Genomic DNA, 21,910 nt, shown 5'->3' with positions numbered 1-21,910 from the left:
CTATTACATTTAAAACAGAAAAGAAAAGCCCAAAAACGAAACTTGGCCCGAACAGCTTCATCAGGCCTGTCTTTGAAATTAGGGTTTGGGCCCCCTAGGGTTTGGAAAACTCGGCCACCTAGGGTTTGGGACCCCCTAGGCGCCGCCGCCTCTCCTGGCAGCCCGCCCTCCGCCGCACAGCCGCCCCCAACGCTGCAGCAGCCCGCCGGCAGCGCACGACGCTTCCAGCAGCAGCAACAGCCGGCAGCAGCCCTCGGCGGCAGCCTCCTGTGCGAGCAGCAGCTGCCCGGCGCGGCAGCCCTTGCCTGGCTCGGCCTCCGGTGCATCCAGCAACAGCAGCGGACGGCGACAGCAGCTCCAGCATGCGGCAACAGCAGCGGCAGCGTGCCGCCCGACGGGCGCGCAGCGCGCAGGCGCAGCCCCGGGCGCACACCGCCCCCACCGGCTGCTTCCCCGTCGCACGCCCTGCCCAGCCCGCCTCGCCTCGCCTTGCCTCACCTGGTAATCTCGGTGACAGCAGCACGCGGCAGCCCGGCAGCCTGACCAGGCGCGCGCGGCGCACGGCGCACAAGCGCTCGTGCGCGCGCTACCCTTGGCACCGGCAGCCCGTGCCTCACCGTACCCGTCGTGTCCTCCTTACACCGCTCTTCGTAGTTGATTCGTCTTCATCTTCGTCTCGTTCCTCAGTTTTACAGATTTACAACGGAAAAACAAATACAATTTGAAATCCTAATCTAACCACGGATTTTCTCGTGGTGAAAAACAATTACAACGTCGAAACGACGTATCCCACGAATCAACGAACCACGAAGAACAACATCAGTTAAAACAAACGCACATTATTAATCGTACATAAATTAATAATAGAGCCAAGAAATTAATCCTGGGCTTTGATACCAATTGAAGGAATATTAAACTGAATTAATGTTCCGCTTTGCCCGATGATCGTTTCTTGGTTATTATTAATTTATCATACAACGATTAATCTTAAACATGCTCCTATGAATTTAACAGCTGCACGTTGGAGCTCAGAATTACCTGAAGAATTCAGAAGAATTCGCAGATTCGCATCTGAACAGACCAGTCAGCTTCAAGCCTTCGTTTGAAGCCTCAAACGTCCTCAAATCGTATTTTGCCCAGAAATACGACTTCTTCGTATTCGCGAGAGCTTTCCGGGGCCGCCTGATTCGTCTGAATCGGAGTTCTGTGGAGGAAGTTATGGCCGTTTTACGGAGACTGCCAGAACTTGGTTTCCTGCGAAAATCTGACTCCAGCTCTGATCTTCTCGACTGTATCCCGCTCAGCTTTCACCGTTGGATGGACAACGATCTATAAAAGTCCCAAGAGAGAATGCTCCACACGTTTTCCTGCGCCCCACACAGCTCTCAAAACCCTAATTTTATCAGTCTGTTTTCCTGAGAGCTGACAGCTGTATTTAATTAAAATTAAATACGTGTGGCGCCTAGAAATCTGTAATAGGCGTTCCTTCTCTTCTTCTAGGGCTAGGAGACTTTGGGCCAGTCCAGGGACCAGATACAAGGAATAAAGATGGGCCTCAAATAAATTAATTTATCTATGGTCAGCCTAGACCATAATTAATTTATAAATATCAGTTCATTCCACTAGAGAACCGATACTGACTTACCCCTTTATTATCGGTGATGAGTCGGGGGCTTGTATATAGACTTATTAAATCTCCGTATTTAAAATATCCGACATCCATTAATTAATTAGAGCTCTGACAGCTTAAATTAATTAATCTCTTTATAAATCCTTAAGCAGTACCACTCAAACTTTATTATTACGACTGAACTTAATCAACCTGCAGGGTTTAGCGCAATAAACCTTATTGAGCTCCTTAAGGGGATGTCATTATCCTATACCGGATACGGGTACTAATACAGATAATCAAATACTCCCTCCGTCCACGAAAAAGTGCCCCATTTGGGTGCCGGCACGGGTACTAAGAAAGCTGATAAAGTTGTTTTGAGTGGGGTAAAAATTACCATAAGGGTAGTTCTAATGACATTGATTAGTTTGTTAATATTTTCTTGTCTTTTAGTTGTTGAGAGTTTAAACAATCCTACTTTTTATTGAGTTCGATTTTAATGTTAAAGACTAGTATTTAATTTTTATGCCTATTTTAATTCTTGTGTTTTTTAACATATTCATTCTTAGTTTTTTTATGCCTATTTTAAAGTTAAAGACTATTTAATTTTTATTTTATTGTATAATTGTAGAGAATGAATTGATTAGTTGGCACTAATATATAAAAATAAAATAAAATTTACTTTAATTTGTCAAAATATAAATATAACAATTATTATCCACACATATATTATGTGTGGTTTAAAAAAATTAATATAGGTGCACACCAAATATAAAAATAAATTTCACTAAATAAAATAAAACTTAAAAAAGAATTACCGCCATATAATAAATGTTACAAATAAATTTTCTGCTACACATTTTAAATGTCAACAACTAATTGAAAGTTTCAAATTGTTTCACCTACACATTTTTCAAAATATGTGTGGATAATTATGTGTGGGTAAAACATCAATTAAGATTTGCATAAAGAATTAATTAAAGCCAAAATATAAATGTAGCTAAAAATATTTTCCCACGTTTCTTACATGTCAAGAATAAACAATGATAAAAAATTCATTACCCACACATAGATAATTTAGAATTATGTGTGGTTAATAACTTTTATTAGTTTGCCACGTTGGAGCAACAAATTTAAAAATAAATTTTATTATATATAAATAAAACTTAAAAATAACCGTAAAATAATAAATGTCACGAAAATATTTTTGCCACACATTTTAAATATATATCAATAACTAATGAATTTTTTTTGTGTGAAGTACCTACACATTTTGAAATTATGTGAGATTAAACTACCACACATTATTATGTGTGGATAATTATGCTTGAGTAAAAACTCAATTTCTTGTAGTGCGGGATTTACACGTGGAGTTAATTTTCAGAACATATTTATTATTCCATTGAGCTAATCAACAAACACAAATAGCCCAGAATCCATTAAATCGGACTGTAGATACAATTAGAAATACAATTTGGAGGGTTTGTGTGTATTTCTTCCACTTGTTTGAGTTCAGAGAAAGAGTAATTTAATTTTGGAGGAAACGAGATTGATTAGGCGTGGGAGAGTTGGTTTCGTAATTTTAATTAGTGAATTAATTATGTGGGTTAATTGCATAGATTAAATAAAAGGGTAGATTTATTAATGACATAGGTTGTAAATAAATTGAAAAGTAAAGGGTATGAATGTACAAAAAGGTAAACAAGGCACTTTTTCGTGGACAAAAAAAAAGGGTAAGTAGGGCATTTTTTTGTGGACAGAGGGAGTATCATATATTAACCGCTATCACCCAAGATACAGAGTACTCGAGTTAGTATATAACTTTCACCCATAGTAAGTCAAAGTGATATACGAATTAACATATATATCTGAATACTTATTAGTATTAAGATCTTATTTTTAATAATAGGATATAAAATGTCAATGTGCAAATCGCTTATTTTTAATAATAGGATATAAAATGTCAATGAGGTCTAACTCAAGTGACAAAGTTGAGCCACCTAAAGACTTTACTTTGTGAGAGGTCTTGGATTCAATCTTGTTTGGGTGTGGTGTAATTTTCTTATTTTTATGTGATAGTTTTTCCACCTCTATATAAGTAATGATCTCGTCTATATGTAATTATATTTTTACCTTTATGTGATGTAAAGGTTCTGCCAATGTGCAAATGGCTTATTTAATTATATAGACCTATGGTAATTCTAAAAAAAACAATGGGATATAAAATTATGGACAGAAGATGGGGACTTCGAAGCCACGCCCTTTTGATTCCTTGTTGCTCTCAAAACCCACGTCATACAAAATTCTCTCTCCCCTATTTTAAAACAAAATACGAACCATAACATCTCATTCCGACCCAAACCCAATGCTTAGTAAATTCATGGAAATGGAAAAGGAAAAACAAGTACAGTTATGAAAAGTTGGCCGGGGCTATAAAGTAAAGAAGAAATTCGCGTTTAAGTGATGACAAGAATCATCATGGACACATAATATTTGATTATATATCCAGAAAAGTGAAGAATGAGTATCGAATTAATTAAATAAATGTAACGCGTTGTAATTACATCGTAGATGTGAATAATTCAAAAGAAAAATCAAACAACAGGCTTCCTTCCTCTTTCCGATCATTCTCTCTCATATAGTATAATACTTCCTCGTTAGTTGGCAGTCAGAGTGTCTAGATTAATTCAACTCATGCATTATCATATACGAACTCTCCCACTATATTTTAATCGTGCCAAGTTTGGACTTTTTCAATTTATTTGTCAACATATTCGAGGCTGAACTGAATAGGCCTCACGTTGACAAATTCGATCGTGAAATTTACAGCTCCCTTTCCCTTCCCTTCCCTTGCTTGAAAAGAATAAAATAAATATATCCATCCATTTCTCTGCACATCTCCATTTTGTTCCAATGGGGCTGTGCGTGAGCAAGGAGAAGCATGCAAAGCCCAACGGCAACCATCACCACCAAACTCCCATACAGTACACGATGTCGCCGGGGTACGCGGCGCAGCTAGTGGCCGCGCCGCCGCCCCCGCCGGCGCCGGCGAAGACGATCCTAGGGAAGGCGTACGAGGACGTGACGGTGCAATATAGGCTGGGGAAGGAGCTGGGGCGAGGGCAGTTCGGCGTGACGTATCTGTGCACGGAGATAGCGACGGGGCAGCAGTTGGCGTGCAAGTCGATATCGAAGAAGAAGCTGGTGACGAGGAGCGACAAAGAGGACATGAGGAGGGAGATTCAGATCATGCAGCATCTCAGCGGCCAGCCCAACATCGTGGAGTTCAAGGGCGCCTACGAGGATAAGCACTCCGTGCATCTCGTCATGGAGCTCTGCGCCGGCGGGGAGCTCTTCGACCGGATCATCGCCAACGGTCACTACACCGAGAGTGCCGCCGCCGCGATCTGCCGGAGCATCGTCGGCGTTGTTCAGATTTGCCATTTTATGGGCGTCATGCATCGCGATCTCAAGCCCGAGAACTTCTTGCTCTCGGATAAGGGCGACAATGCTCTCTTGAAAGCCACCGATTTCGGCCTCTCCGTATTCATTGAAGAAGGTATATATATTACTCTCTCCGACTCAAAAAAATAGGGACACGGAAATTAAGAAAACATAGATAAAGTAAATGAGCATAGAAATAGAGAGAGTAGTGAAAAAGTAAAAGAGAGATAAAGTAAATGAGGAGAGAGATATAGAGATAGTAGATAAAGTAAATTATTTTTCTTTGTTGGGTTGAGACATTACAAATGGGAAGCCAAAAAAAAAAATTGGGATATTATTATTGGGACAAAGGGAGTAGCATATAATAATACTCTTCTATTCGTCCACGAAAAATATGCCTATTTTGCCATTTCAGTCTGTACACCAAAAATATGCATAATTGATTTTTTTGCAATATACCCCATAATTATTTTTAACTTTTTCACTCGCAAATGATGTGAGACTCATATTCCACTCACAATCCATTCAACAAACACTCAACGATTCTTAAAATTTGTGCTGATGCCATTTAGCTAGGCATATTTTTGGTGAATGGAGAGAGTAATAGTCATAGTTTGGGGTGCAGGAAAGACATACAAGGATGTAGTGGGCAGCGCTTATTATGTGGCTCCAGAAGTGCTGCGTCGCAAATATGGAAAGGAAGTTGATATCTGGAGTGCCGGAGTCATGCTTTACATATTACTCAGCGGTGTACCTCCCTTCTGGGGCGGTAATTAATTCATCTATCTACCACACTCACACCTATATATAATAAAAGTATATGATCAATATATATGAGTATGTGGTTAATTTGCAGACAGTGAGCGCGCCATATTTGATGCCGTCTTGAGAGGAAATGTGGATTTCGAAACAAAACCATGGCCATCAATATCACAGAGTGCCAAGGATCTTGTCCGTAGAATGCTCACGCACGACCCAAAGAAGCGAATTACTGCTGCCCAAGTTCTTGGTATTCTAACTTCTTACCTTAATTAATTATCACATTCCAATTGATATCTTACTATTAATTAATATTTCTTTTTTCAGAGCATCCATGGATTAAAGAAGGCGGGGAAGCATCTGATAAACCAATAGACAGCGCGGTTCTCTCTAGGATGAAGCAATTCAGAGCAATGAACAAACTTAAAAAGCTAGCACTCAAGGTATATATATCTACACGTATCATTGAGTATTTTTATTTTTATATATGAATAGTAATAATAAATGGGAAATTGATGTGCAGGTAATAGCAGAGAATCTATCTGCAGAGGAAATACATGGGCTGAAAGCAATGTTCACAAATATGGACACTGACAAAAGCGGCACCATCACTTATGAAGAACTTAAAGCCGGTTTAGCTAGACTCGGCTCTAAACTCACCGAGACTGAAGTTAGGCAGCTCATGGATGCCGTGAGACTCCCATTAAATTAAATCACCTTTTTTTTTTTTTTTAATATAAAGCTTAGGCTTAAGAAGCTTCCACAACATTTATGCAGGCTGATGTGGATGGAAATGGGACGATAGACTACATTGAGTTCATAACAGCCACAATGCACAGACACAGATTGGAAAGAGAGGAAAATCTTTATAAAGCATTCCAATACTTTGACAAAGATAATAGTGGGTAAGCATGCACCTCTTTCTATTTTTATTTTTATTTTTATTTTTAAATTTGAATTTGCATGATGATGGTTGTTTTTGGTGTTGATATAGGTTCATCACAAGAGATGAACTGGAAACAGGTATGCAAGAACACGGGATGGGAGATCCAGCAACAATAAAGGAGATAATTGCTGAAGTGGACTCAGATAATGTCAGATCATAATTAATGTTGCTTAATTTTCTCTGTTGATTATTAATTATAAATTAAAGATAAGCAGGCAATTTAAGCGTTTGAACGGGCCTTTTTGCAGGATGGAAGAATTAATTATGAAGAGTTCTGTACTATGATGAGAAGTGGAAACCAGAATCAAGCCAAGCTCTAGTAGTTGATGATAATCCCTCCCTCTATCATCTGCTGCAACTTATGCCAAATGTATCATACCTCCTACATTATACAAATCCTTATTAATCCTGTTTCAGAATATACTATTTTTTTGTCTTCCACTTATACACAAATAAGAGTATATATGCAACAAACATCATATGCAACTTTCTTAGTCGTAGCTGAATTCTGACAGGAGGCCCTGCACGTCGTAAGCCTCTTCTTCCCATTCCTCTGCTGTATGCGGATGTGCGCATACTCCTTCAATTCGCCTCTCAGAGTGGATCACAAGCACTTAGGATAGGAAACTTGTCCAACAGTGATTTAAAATTGTAGGATGAATTAATTGTCACCGCCGAATCCATATTATCAAAACTTCAATCAACCTTAATGGCCGGAGTTTCCTAAATATTACTTCATCCGTCCCAGTATAAGGGGAAACATGTAATTGGGTTGAAAATTTTAAGGGTTAAAATTTTCCATAAACATTGATGGAAACGTGTCATTTATAGTGGGACAACCCAAAATGAAATACAGGTATATATGATGAGCATAGGATGGAGAGAGTATTTATTATCTTGGAGATTTAGAATTGAATGTAGGACTCATCTCCACTTTTTATAGGTAAGTGGTAAGTCCTACAATTAAATACTCCCTCCAGTCCCGGCCAAGACGCTACATTTGCTTTTCGACACGGGATTTAAGGAGTTGTAGATTAATGTTTAAAGTGTGTAATAAAAAAGAAGGTAATAAAGTGATAAAGTAAGAGAAAGAAAGTAATAAAGTGATAAAGTAAGAAAAAGAATGTAATAAAGTGATAAAGTAGGAGAGAGAAGGTAATAAAGAAATACTTAATTAGTGTTAATTAAGTGTTTAAAATTCTTTATTTTTGCCAAATATAGAAATGTAACATCTTCGTTGGTACGACCCGAAAAGGAATATGTAGCATCTTGGGCGGGACGGAAGGAGTATGTTCCTTAAAACATTTGAGTATTTATGTAAAAGATATAATTGCACCTAAATACACCAACTTTCAACAAATTTTGATTTTGCATATGAACTAAACATTCTACTTCAAATACAGGAAACTTTCAGTTATTCTAATTTGTCACATTGTATGTTAAAATAAAAGGAATAAAACTACTGTTTACCAGTTCTTAGTATCCATTCTTGTCAGCGTGAAATGCATTACCTACTGTAGGTGTTCGGGATGGTCTTTCATTGTAGCTGGGCTGGCACTCTTTCGATGTCTACCCTTTTGTTCTTGGGATCTTATGATTTTTATGTCCTATCCAAGGGATTATGAGGCTCTTTATGATACTCTTTTTCCGTTGACAAGTTTTATCCATGTTGACTGTTTTACCCACAAGATTTTAACGAAGCTTAATACTTAAAAAAAATCAGTTGCTTCAGCTTACAGTAATTGAACAATCAAATTCTAGTTCTAAGTCCAAACATGCCATTACTGATTCATTGCCTCACAAGGTTGCCACAAAAGAGTAAAAACCATCACAAAAATTAAAAAACCCAAACATTGTAGTATCATTATTTACAGAGGTGAATGTCACTCTTACAGCAAATAGGTCAAGTACATACACTACACACAATCGAGAAGAAAGTAGAAATAGTTAGGTGCTGGGGTGATCAGGCAACCGTTTCAAGTCCATTTCCACCTGGTGAATGGTCCATTGCATATTTTCCAATTTCTGCAAAGGGAATTTTCCTTGAAAATTAAAGGGATTCTGCAGTGCAGTCTAGCATCTAAGTAAGAATTGAATTTACTCCAGATTTTACCTTCACTATGTCATGGTATTGCCTGGCAATGGTATCAAAGTGAGGATCAACACCTTGATACTCACGAAGTCGCGTGACCTGGTAAAGAAATTGAAAAACAAATTGATCTTATTCAGTTTTCCTACTTCTGATTGCTTGCAATGATCTCTCTACTTCTATATCCTCACATAATAATAAGTGAACTCTACAATTACTAATCAGATTCACACGTGTGTGGAGATAAACATACACAAACATACACTTAATTTTGAGCACAATGCCTGCATGTAGAGATATCAAATTTCACAATTAATAGAATAGTCGAAGCAAGGGGAATGGCGCAGCACTTCAACTCGGCAGTGGCATTCTCACATTACAATAGAAAAGCAAAGTATTTCTTTTAAACTTGTAGAACTTCACAAAGATTTAATTTTATACTCCTTCCGTCCCCCAAATAACTTGCTATACTTCCTTTTTGGGACGTCCCCCAAATAACTTCCTATCCATTTTGGGACATTACCGCACTATTAACAATACTTTATTTATTCTTACTTTTCAACCTTTCACCATTCCCAATACTAATTATAACACATTTTCATCACTTTCAATACTAATTATAACACTTTTTCTCCACTACCAATACATTTAACAATTTTTCCTTAAAACCTGTGCCGTCCCCTACTAGGAAGTTATTTCGGGGACGGAGGGAGTAGTATATATGTAACACTAGAGACTACAATATGTACTAATTCATTTCAGTCAAAGGAAAACTAATTCACTGTACCCCCAAGTAATATCTAGAATTTAGATTATAAGTTTGCAACTTGATAACTCCAAAAATCAATACTTTAGCTTGGAAGAGTGATGTGCATAGCAGGTCAGCAATAACAATGCACTATAACTTGCTTAGCTATTTCATACTTAAAGGACCATTAAAATAACCAGCACATGAATTCTATGTGCAATGCACACAAGAACTTAATTTGAGCAGAACTCAAAAACACACTACAAGAATAAGGAAGCTCACCGCTTTATTGTATGCAAGTGAAGCTTCTTCTGTTGATTCAACCAAATATTTCCTGGTGAAAGCAAAGTAAGTAAGCACAGCTAGCTGAATAGTAAACCAAATAGTATTTATATATATATTGGATCACCTAATTTTGTGGAGTGCAGGTATGGTTTCCCTAGTATAAGTTTCAAGCAAGAGAATATGCTCTAGAACTCTTCAATAACAAATCAAAACAATTTGTTAGCAAAACAATCCTTAAATGAGCCGTTTCATAAACAACTTCAATATGTTGAAATCCAATTCCAAGAAATATGTCAGCAGCAGGAAAGACAGACCTTAATTTAGCACTCATTGTCTCACATCTCTTGCATAGCCAAGTCTTTTGTAGTTCGTCCTATAAAAGGCAGAACAATTAGCATATTGCTTCCTGTTCCAGGAGTCTCTCAGAAAGTTATATGAATAGCCCAAAAGAAAGGCCAAGGTATATTTTGAGACAACTGTGACACAGAAACTTACATATTTATGTTGATGCCGGAGTTTTACATCTTTTACGAGTTTCATAAGCACCCCAAGAATCTGCTCCAAAACCTTCGATTGAAAATGTATTTGAAAGTGCCATGCAAAACACGACACCAACATTAATGATAATATATAGTCAGGTAAGAGAAGTTTTTTGGCATTTAGGGATATCATCAAGAAAGTACAACAGCCCTGCTTACATTGTAGTATTCTGCGAATTTTCTGTCAGAAGAATAAAGATCCTCCCTCCATGCTAATTCTTCTCTTTCTATCTCTTCAATGATCAACTTCACCCTATGATATGTGAATTTAGACAGTAAAGCAGGATTAACCAGAGGATTGAAAAAATATGTAAAAAAGGTTAAATAAGTATTGATCTTTGATTGCTAGAATCTAGAAAGAACGGCATGCATGGTATGTTGCAGATACTTGCAGGACATGTGTGTGTGTGTGTGTGTGAGAGAGAGAGAGGAGAGAGACCTTTCTGGAAGTCGAGAAGTCATGCTCTGGTGACCAGTTCGTGAATCTAGGGAACCAATGTCAAAATGATAGTCCAATTACAAGATAGATCCTTACAATATAAACGAAAAATTGAATATGAACAAAAACATTAAACAGTTCTGATGGAAACCAATATCAAGAGCATGAATGGTACTGACTAAAACACATTTACAATGTAGAGAATGGAGTGAAAATGTAGACTAACCAATATCATCTATCACAATGGCATCAGCTAACTTGTCACACTTAGCATCTAACCTGCTGGCAATCTCACGGGCAAGCAACACCTGGTATTCTGTAATGTCCTACATTTGCAATAAAGTAGAACCACTTTTAATTTTTAAACAATAAATGATAATGCTAAACAATAAGAAAAGTTCAGAATATGTAAAGTTTTGCAATTCTTGAAATGAAGTCAAGTGAATAATAACTTTCAGGCTGTCACAAATTGCATGTACACAGATGCTTGGTCGTCATTGTGCATGGCCACATACCATTGATAGCAGTGCCTGCTGAAGTTGGGTTTGCCATAAATAGGCTGGAGTTATCCCAAGGAACCTATTAGGGACACCACCAACCTCAGGTTCAGATGTGTCAGTTGCTCCGAGTGAAAAGGGACTGTTTGCGGAAGTCCCCGCTCCAACGGTAGATAAATTCGTATAATTAGTTGAATTTGTACTTGAGCTGATTGTGACACTGGTACTTGTACTATCAAGTGAGCTCCTCGATACTATACTCCATTTTTCAATCTCTTCCTCAAGAATCTCACCATCTTTGGAGATGAGAGGAAGCCTCAATTTTTGAGCAGCTTCAGCAACAACCATCCGATGCTCAAGGATCTCATAAACCTGTAAATAACCCTTTTTCAGCCATCTCCTTGACAGCTCAGAAATTAATTATAATATCCAAAGCCACTTCATTTCTTGGATCTGTGCATCCAATTTGTCTATATCATTCTACCTCAACTCAGCAATACATTGGACTAAACTAAACAGAAATAGACACATAAACACAACATCTGAATCTATAATGCTCTATGTTAATACTTAAGTTCAGACCCTAACTGAACAATTCTCCATACTAGACAGATTAACATAAGACTAGGTGTTAGGTTTGACATATTTTTGTGCACATATTTGCAGCAAATAACCTATTTTCTCTTTCAGAGGTCTACCAAACCTAAATATTACTTGCAATTTAACGTTAGCTAAAAGTTTGGAACCTGAGGCAAGCTCTTTAAGCCCAGCTGCGGATAGAGGCCCTGAACATCGTGAATGCCGCCTAAATTAGCCACCGAAACCGCTTGCTGGTACTCCTCCACCATCGCAATTGCCTCTATGTAAATCGCCTGCAAAATTGCATCGGAAACTGATCCTAATTAAACAAAGAAACCCTCCAAATCCGCAATTGAAATTAGAGGACAATTGAATCGCATAAATAGTACCATGGCTTCCAAATAGCGCTGCCTCTCCTTACACATCTCTTCTCTTGCCTGCATTGCCAAATCAGTCAGAAATTACACAAATTAAATTGATCACGAGAGAGAAAGAGACATTTGAAGCGGGAAAAAATGGATAGTACGAGTTGGAGATCGTAGTATGTGGATTTGGAAATGAGAGAACCGTCGGGGGCCAAACAATGGCGCTCCAGCTGATCCATAACTTGGGTGACGTCAGACGGAAGATTTTGCGCAGCGAATATTTTCGCCATTGATTAAGCTCGCAACTTCACTTTGAGTTCAATTTACTCATCATCCAACAAGTTCACCGCTTTCTTTATATCTCGCCGGCCTCCAATTTCAAATGGGGGATTAAGAATTAAGATGACCTTCATTCAAAAAAATAAATTAAGATGGCCGCCTAACGACATCGTTTTGAGAAAGCGGCAGTTTAAACTTGCTTTCGAGCTTCTTATGTTACCCCATGAAGTTTTCAAATGTTTCATCGAGATAATCCTACTTATTTTTCTCAAAATATGTCCAATATCCAATTATTTGGTTTTGGTAAAAGAATTTCCCAGAATAAGGGAATGGGATTGTGCTTAATACCATACTTTAATCACTTATTCAACAAAATAAATTAATATTATTGAATTATAATTTTTACTAGTATTTTTCAAATGTTTAATTGAAATGATTGTAATTTTTTTGATCCTGTGTGATGCATGAGTGACATTTTTTTTAACAATAAATATTACTTCCTCCGTCCCTGAAAATTGTGACCTTATTACCATATCGTGATGTCTATGAAAATTGTGATATTTCCTTATTTAGAAATGACCCTACAAACTTTTTCTCTCACTATTTGCACAAAGGTGTGGGATCTAATTTTCACTCAAACACAACTACTATATTTTTTCTTAAAACTCGTGTCACCTCCATTGGGTCACAATTTTTAGGGACGGAGGAAGTATTTTAGAGTATTTTTTATATTTAAAATTTAAATATATGAATGTTAAAATTTTATGGTGTACAATTTGAGTAGGAATAATTATTGCTCATTCTTTCAAATAAAATTTATCGTGAATGTTGTTAGAGACTGATAAGTGTTTGGAATGATGTCTCTTATTGGAACTTCAGATGATTTAAAACAATATATAACCAAAGAGATTTATATAGATGTATAACTATCATTATCATCATCATTTGTTACATCTTTAACCTACACTTACTACATATTTTATTTACATTTATTGAACATGTTTACAAAAATATATTATTACATATTTCATTCAAAAAAAATATATATGTAATATAACTATTATGTATAAAATATTTTAAGAGACTAAAAATTACTTATGATTATGTCATAATTTATTTGTTCGGATTATGATCGATATACAATCACAAATGGTTGATTAATTTTAAATTTGAAAATTTTTACATAATTAATTAAATATTCAAGAAAAAATAAATAAATATCTTAAAGTCTATTTTAATCATAAATCTTATCAATATAAATTTTTTAATAATATTATAAATATTTATTGAACAATTTATTGATATTTTATCTGTGTGACTAACGAGTATAAAATATTCAAAAGATAAAAAATTAACTAATACTCTCTTCGTCCTCCAAATAGCTTCCTAGCTAGGAGGGAGGGGCATAGATTTAATGATAAAGTTGTTCAGTGTATTGAAAGTAGTTTAAAAAGTGTTATACTCCCTCCGTCCGCCAAGATTATGTAAAAATTACTATATTTGGCGTCCGCCAAGATTATGTCACTTTCCTTTTATGGCAATGGTCCCACCATCTTCTTTAATATTTTATCCTTACTAACACTCTTTATTTACAAAAAACCCACTCAAAACTCAATCTCAACCACACATCTCATAAAGTGGTGGGACCCTTTCTCCACTACATCAAAATCATCACCAATTTTATTAAATCCCGTGCCCAAGCAATTTTACATAATTTTGGCGGACGGGGGGGTAATTAGTATTGAAAGTGATTAAAATGTGAAAAATAAGAATAAATGGAGTTTTTTTTTTTTTGGAATATAAATAGAGTAATATTAGTGGTGGGGTAGTATCCCAAAATGGATAGGAAGTTATTTAGGGAACAAATGGAGTATTTTAATTGGGGCAATATGAAAATTACAACAAAAAAAATATTTATATAATCTGAAGTAGACGAAATTAAGAACAAACAAAAAAAATTAAAAATATTTCTAAAAGTAGTAAGGTGGTTATGACAGAAAAGCATAACTTACTATACTATGTAAGTGGATGTGCTTTTTATATATATAGATTCTTGCAAAATAAATGAATATTATTGAATTATAAGTTTTACTAGTATATCATTCCTTGTGATTCACAAGAATTTTTATATTATAATATTATACTCCCTCCGTCCATCAATTAAAGCCCCATTTGAGGGTGGGCACAGAGACTAAGAAAGCTGAAAAGGTATTGTGGGTGCAATATAAGGTGATGTGATCTCCGCCGGTAATCACAAGAACTTCGCCGGACTGAACAATGAACACGCGCGGAAGAACAGAAAACGAGAACTGAACAAAATAAAGAATGGAATTTATCCCAAAACCCCTGACCTAATCTACGAAGTTATTTAGAGAACGGATCCCTAAACCCCAACGTATGATTGATGCAGCAACTCGGGGACGCTGAATGACACACGATGAGGGATGATGAACTCGCCGATACGCCGATAAGATGAATTCGTCTTGGCACAATCAAGAGGAATTCGAAGAACTCAAGAGAGATTAACTCACAATTTCATATATCAATAATAGTTAAACTTATGTCCAACAATAAACAGACATATATAGGCAACATTAAACCCTAATATAAAGAAGGAAACAGCATGAAACAAAGGAAACAACGAAACTTGCTCAGCAAGCTAAAACAACACTAGCGAGAAAGCCATCTCCGGAAAACGCCAGCTCTAAAAACTCCAACTCTGGACACTTCAGTTCTGAAGACTCCAGCTCTGAAAACGTAGCTCTGCTCTGAACTAGAGTCAACTCTGAAGCTCAGCTCAGCTCAGCTCTGTTCTGACTAGAGTCAGCTCTGAAGCTTAGCTCTGCTCTGCAGGTCTGCTCTGCTCTGCAGGTCTGCTCTGCTCTGTAGGTCTGCTCTGTAAGTTACAAGGTTTACCACACTTGAACTCTGCTCTGTCAGCCTGTCTCCAATCGGCTTTCTCAGCTCTTGCTTCCAGATTTCTTCCACTAAAGTCATTAAGTTAGCCTTGAACGTCTTGGATCTAGCTCTCGTCACCGGACCAATGGGAACATAAACCAGATCTCTGCTCTGCACTACATGCGGAGCTTTACTCTGGGCGGTATCCGGAGCTCTGCTCTGGGCTGCATCAACCTTTGCTGCCAAAGTAGATGAGTAGATTCCGCACGCACTTCCTCACGTGAATCCTTAAATTCCAGCAACTTAAGATTAGACTCCTCATCTTTGATAGCAACAACCTCTCTATCAATTTCCACTTCAACATCTTTGATAGCAACAACCTCTCTATGAATTTCCACTTCAACCTTCATCTCCTTTTTCTCCACCGGCTGCTCCATAGACTTTACCTTATTCGCCGCCTTTTGCAGTTGCACGTGATCCTCATAAACTTGTATAGGGCTAAGGGGAGCAAGTGCCACCTTCTTTTGCTTATACTCAAAGGAGTACTTGTTGGTGAATCCCTCATGAGTAGCTCGTCTATCAAACCGCCACAGTATACCCAACAAAATGTGGGTCGCCTGCATGGGAATAACATCGCACAAAACCTCATCTTCATACTTTCCAATGCGAAAAGGCACTTTCACTTGCTTGGTAACCTCGACGATGCCGGTCTCATTCAGCCATTGCAAACGATACGGCGTGGGGTGTTTCACGTCGGTCAGCCCCAATTTCTCCACCATGTACTTACTTGCCACATTCGTGCAACTTCCGCCATCAATGATCACACTGCACACCTTGTCTTGGACAAGACATCTCGTGTGAAAGAGATTCTCCCACTGCTCGCTCTCATTGGATCCGAATCCTTGACACTTAAAACACTTCTTATCTCGATTGCAACCATCAAAATCTATCGGAGTGCCCCGATTTACTGAACTCACACCCTCTGTCCGAGACTTAAAGCACTGCTTCTTGGCATCACTTGGCGGCACCTCCTTTTTCCATGGATTCCCTATTGACGAGGAACCACGAGACACTGGTTGAGACTGCTTCCAATGGCCCTGATTCTGGCATTGATTGTTGTTGTTGTTGGTGTCATAAAAGTGTCCACGAGCATTCTCAAAGTCTTCCTCGTAAGATTTTTCTTCTTTCATAAGACCCTTTCAAACATTTTGAGCCGGTCTCTGTTGAGAGTGCTTAATTCGGTCCATTCTCTGGTCCATCCGCTCCATCAGTCTCTCGAATTTGGAATCCATAAGCTTTCCAATTTCTGATCGCAAAGCCTCCATTATGAAGTTCGTGTTTGGATCCATGGCAGATGGATTCTCCACATGCGACCCCTGTTCATCGTTCTTTGACATTGTGACACCCTAAATGTCGTTTTCTTTCTCACAGGAAGGTATATGGAAACACGAAAAAAAAAAGATAAGGACTGAAACCCTAGAAACGTCTACCCGGACAAAAGATACCAAATGATGTGATTCTCGCCTGGCACCTTGGCGGATTGATATGATCCTTGCCGGATAGTTCAAACAAACACTCTAACGGAAGACTTGATAAACAAAATTAAAGAAACGATAAAGGATGGAATATCCCAAAACCTCTGAATCTAACCCACGAAATGATCTAGGCGAACGAATCCCTAAACCCCAACGTGTGATTGACGCAGCAACTCGGGGACGATGAATGACACCCGACGAGGGTTGGTTGAACTCACCGTTACGTCGATAAATTGAATTTGCCTTTAGCAAAATCAAGAGGAATTCGAGATTCCAAGAGAGAATAAACTCACCAATTTTATATATCAAAAGTTATGTTCCTTTGTTCCCATACAACAGTCATATATATAGGCAAAACAAAACCCTAATCTAATGAATGAAACAACGTAAAAACAAGGAAACTTAAACAAGGAAACAAAAGATGTTGGAAATTGGTTGTGAGTAACCAATGTTTGATAATTTTTCGAATACCGAAAACTGTTTAATTTAGCAGAATTAAATGGGACAGGATCGATCTTCGTTCCGAGTAGATGATCGTAGTATATTTATTTACTCAAAACCGATTTTCGGTGAGTGAGAAATATTTATTTAAGTTGGGTACTTGAAACATGGAGTTGTGGGAAAAGATAAGCATTAAAGAAGATTTAATGCTTATCCCACATTGATTTGTGGATAACATTTATTACAGTATAAAAGCTATTACATCAGAGCATGTAATAAAACTGTGTGCACACGTGACGGGTTGCAAAACCCACACGCTCGTGCCACCACCGCCGCCCGCCCGGCCCTGGCCCCGGCACCTGGTCCCGGTCCCGACGCCCGACGCGTGGCCGTGGACTTGGACTTGGACTTGGATCTTGGCAATTGGTCTTTGGGCTGGCCTTCGGGCCTACCTTAGCCCCCATCGGTTCTTATCCTTTTGGACCAACGAAAGGACCCTTGGTCTCCCAGGAAGCTTCCCCAACGTAACTGCTGTTGGAGAAGTCATGGCAGATTCAAACAGCCCTGCTGTTACGGCTGTTACTTCTGTAACCCCTGACAACATTTGAATTCCATCAATGGAATTAAACAATGCAGGCTCCCCCTATTGATGTGGTCTGTGCCTATAAATAGGACAGCCTCCATGCATCCAACACACACAACAAGCAATCTAGCAATCACTGAAACTCTGCTGCACTCTGCATCCCTTGTTAACGTTCTGTTCTCGCTTCATTCCAGTTCGCCGGAGCTCGTTGGTCTGCAGTGCTGCTACCTACGAGACGAAGCCGTTTCATCTTTGGGGACGACACGCCAAACCGAGTGCACTACCGGGGCATATCTGGTCTTGCGGAAAGAGGATCATCCTCGACTCGGCTATTTTCCTGGTTTCGTTACTATTATAATTTCAATACAGTTTTGTTTTGTAATCTCATCTCCTACTTTCTGTTTCATTGTAACTACGCCCGCAAGCTTGTATCTAACAATCGCAAGACAAGATATAACTTGCAAAGTGGGAGTTTTCGACCTGTAATTGAACTTAAGAATTTCGTAACCTAAATACCTTTGCTGGAGATGTCGACCGGTCCTACGAACTCCACCGAGGCTGCCAACGCCGTCGCCGCTGCCAACGCTGCTGCCGCTGCCTCTGCCGCCGCGGCCGCGTCAACCGTGGCATCCGCCACCACTGCCGCTGCTACCTCTACCTTTAATGGTGGTCCAACACCACTTGCTTTCATGTTTGGTGCTAACCAAACAACTCTTGGAGGAGAAAGTTCCATGCAAGGAACGGTTGGCCAAACTTCGTTTGGGTCAACGTTTGGTTCCACTTCGAGTAGTTCCATGGGATCCATGTTTGGACAAATGGTTGGGGCCTTCGAGACCAACATGATGAGCTATGGCCACATGGCGGGGTCGGTGACAACGAACCCCCAAGGGCGAACGCAACCGCCGACAAGCCACCGAAGTTCTGTGGCTCCGACTACAAGAGTTGGCGTCAAAAGATGTTCTTCTACCTCACGACATTGGGGTATGTGGGATACTTGACGGACAACGAGCCGCCTACACCGGTGGAGAACGAGACGAGCTTCACCGTTCGTGCAGCCTATGATGCTCGGTATAATGACGATTTTATTTGTAAAAATTTTCTTCTAGGTGGCTCTAGGGGATAGTTTGTACAAAGTATATGTTGATGTAAAGACCTCCAAAGTGTTGTGGGAGGCACTAGATAAAAAGTACAAACTAAATGATGCTAGCACTAAGAATACTTGTGTAATCAGGTACATGGAGTACAAGATGGTGGACTCAAGGCCCGTCATCGACCAAGTGCAAGAATTCCAACTTATCTTGCACGATGTACTCGTTGAGGGACATGTGGTCTCCGACTCATTCACCGTGGTGGAGGTGATTGACAAGTTGCCCCCAAGTTGGAAGGACTTCAAGACTTACCTCAAGCACAAACGAAAGGGGATGATGTTCAAGGACTTGATTGTTAGGCTCCGCATCGAATGCGAGGAAAGGAGGCTCGATAGCAAGGGAAAGGGCCAAGTTGAGGCCAAAGCTAACTTGTTGGAGCGTGGTGGCCCGTCCAACTCCAACAAATGTGGGCGTCCCAACCCCAAGGACAAAGGCAAAGGCAAAGGCAAAGCTCCTGCTCGCAAATTCGAAGGGGATTGCTACAACTGTGGCAAACCGGGCCACTTAGCGAAAGACTGCCGCAAGCCCAAGAAGAAGAAGGCAAAGAAATATGCCAACGTCATCGAGAAGGACTTCGACGAATGGAACAAGGATGGCTTGGCTGCGGTTATCACCGAGGAGGTCAACCTTGCTGAAAACCAAGGTGCTTGGTTTATTGACACGGGCGCAACTGTGCACGTGTGCTCCGACAAGAGGCGCTTCTCTACTTACAAGGCTGTTGAAGGGAGGAAGCTAAGCATGGGTAACCAAGTGTCGTCGAAAGTTGCCGGGATTGGTGATGTGGTACTCAAGCTTTCATTCGGCACGGAGATAACCTTGAAGGATGTGCTGCATGTCCCGGACATCCGCAAGAATCTCATCTCGGGGTCCATACTAGTTAATAAGGGCTTTAGACTAGTGTTTGAATCCGAGAAAGTTGTTGTAACTATGTTTGGAAAGTACCTTGGTAGGGGTTTTCTCACCAATGGACTTTTCAAGCTTAATGTTCAGCCTGTCAAGCGTGTAATTAGCAAACCTATCAATGAAAATGTTACTACTTCCTCTTACTTGGTTGAGTGTTGTGATTTATGGCATTGTAGATTAGGACATGTTAATCTAAATGCTATAAAAAGATTAGTAAATATGGATTTACTAAAAATAAACGAATTTAACACTCAAAACAAATGTCAAGTTTATGTTGAAGCAAAAATGACAAAGTCTCCGTTTCATTCTGTTGAAAGGAGCACTAAACCTTTAGAACTAATCCACACCGACGTATGTGATCTAAAGTTTGTGCAAACTCGAGGTGGTAAAAAGTACTTTATCACTTTTATTGATGACTGTACAAGGTATTGCTATCTTTATCTTTTAAGGAGTAAAGATGAGGCTATTGAAGCTTTCAAAAACTTCAAAACAGAAGCCGAGAATCAACTTGGTAGTCAAATTAAGATGGTTCGAAGTGATAGAGGAGGACAATATGTTGCTCCGTTTGAGGAATTATGCAACGCTAGTGGTATAATACATCAAACAACTGCTCCATATTCACCTCAATCTAATGCTGTCGCTGAACGCAAGAATCGAACTCTTAAGGAGATGATGAATGCCATGTTGATTAGTTCTGGGTTACCCCAGAACATGTGGGGGGAGGCTGTTCTATCAGCCAACTATATCCTCAATAAAATACCACTCAAGGGAAGGGACGTCACTCCCTATGAGTTGTGGAAAGGCAGAAAGTCCTCATACAAATACATTAAAGTGTGGGGGTGTTGGGAACCTTGTGGAATATCCTAATCCTTGTTTTGATGATACCAAAATCCATAGGTCTTAATTGTAATAGACTAGAACTGTTTGAACTCAAGTGTTAGAGTTCGTTTCTAGTTTAGCTTGCGGTTCTGAAGACTGAAGACTGAAGACTGAAGACTGAAGATACCAACTGAAGTATCAGTTGATGAATCAGTTCGGAACTGATTACTTAATGCGTGCCGCGTGGACTCAGCGGACTGATACTAAAGTCAAGTATCAGTTAAACATTCTTCCTCGGACTGAACTTCCAACGTTCAAAAGGAAGCCACGTACTCACATAGTACAGCCGCATTAAATGCAAAGATCTCAGGATCATCCCAATCTGCAGAGGTCATTCCTATTTGGTGGCTACTTTATCAGAGACGTCACATCTCCTGCTCTTCAACATAGCCTCAGCCCAAATTCGAAATGCTCTTCAACGGAAGAAATCTTGAAGACGTTCTCCGCCAACGGATCTATTCAAGACCTCTCCTATAAATAGCGCTCGAGGATCACTTCAATCTTCACCGATTCAACGACATAAGCTAAAACTCTGCCAAAATAGTTTCTCAGCCAAAAGCTTAACCTCCCCAAAGCTTGAATCGAAGAAGAGAATTCCAAAGCCAAAAATCAGTCACTGCTGATTACACACATTCTCTTAGACCTTAGGCAAACCTCTGTTTACCCAGAAACCTAGGTCAAACTTGCTCCAAAGAACTCGTTCTTTGAAGTATAGTTGGCAAGTTTTCAAACCTCCTTTCGAGAGATAGAATCGAGTGTTTGAGTGGTAAGGAGTTCAGGAAGGCACTCTGACTCCGTGAGATCCTAGCGCGGGTTGTGCTAGGAGTGAGAAATCCAATGCGAGTGAAGTGTTGGTACTGAAGAGTGGAATCTTCAGTGGTATGGTTGTGTGCATCCGGCAAGCACACGGTTCAGTTTGCAGTGCACCAGTTAAGCACTTGCGGA

At 39.3% G+C, this 21,910-nt stretch overlaps 2 protein-coding genes across 2 annotated transcripts; one reads left to right on the top strand and one right to left on the bottom strand.

Annotated features, from left to right (window-relative positions):
* The first annotated feature begins 4,289 nt into the window (after nucleotides 1–4,289).
* Nucleotides 4,290–7,237, top strand: LOC131024319 (calcium-dependent protein kinase 2). Its single transcript, XM_057953824.1, has 8 exons — nucleotides 4,290–5,168; nucleotides 5,679–5,822; nucleotides 5,910–6,062; nucleotides 6,140–6,255; nucleotides 6,336–6,503; nucleotides 6,590–6,717; nucleotides 6,807–6,906; nucleotides 7,007–7,237. Exons 1-8 carry the CDS (start codon nucleotides 4,523–4,525, stop codon nucleotides 7,076–7,078), a joined length of 1,527 nt encoding a protein of 508 aa, XP_057809807.1. The 5' UTR covers nucleotides 4,290–4,522; the 3' UTR covers nucleotides 7,079–7,237.
* Nucleotides 7,238–8,563: 1,326 nt separating this feature from the next.
* On the bottom strand, nucleotides 8,564–12,833 carry LOC131024321 (AUGMIN subunit 4). Its single transcript, XM_057953825.1, has 13 exons — nucleotides 12,461–12,833; nucleotides 12,324–12,371; nucleotides 12,102–12,227; nucleotides 11,374–11,727; nucleotides 11,085–11,184; nucleotides 10,859–10,904; nucleotides 10,579–10,672; nucleotides 10,376–10,447; nucleotides 10,195–10,253; nucleotides 10,005–10,073; nucleotides 9,878–9,929; nucleotides 8,872–8,949; nucleotides 8,564–8,783 (listed from the first exon to the last, which is right to left on the bottom strand). Exons 1-13 carry the CDS (start codon nucleotides 12,587–12,589, stop codon nucleotides 8,706–8,708), a joined length of 1,305 nt encoding a protein of 434 aa, XP_057809808.1. The 5' UTR covers nucleotides 12,590–12,833; the 3' UTR covers nucleotides 8,564–8,705.
* Nucleotides 12,834–21,910: the final 9,077 nt, after the last annotated feature.

Source organism: Salvia miltiorrhiza, chromosome 5 (genome assembly GCF_028751815.1).
Source record: "Salvia miltiorrhiza cultivar Shanhuang (shh) chromosome 5, IMPLAD_Smil_shh, whole genome shotgun sequence".
Classification (NCBI taxonomy): Eukaryota; Viridiplantae; Streptophyta; class Magnoliopsida; order Lamiales; family Lamiaceae; genus Salvia; species Salvia miltiorrhiza.
The sequence above is the reverse complement of the archived record's forward strand: the minus strand, read 5'-3'. Positions and strand labels throughout refer to the sequence as shown.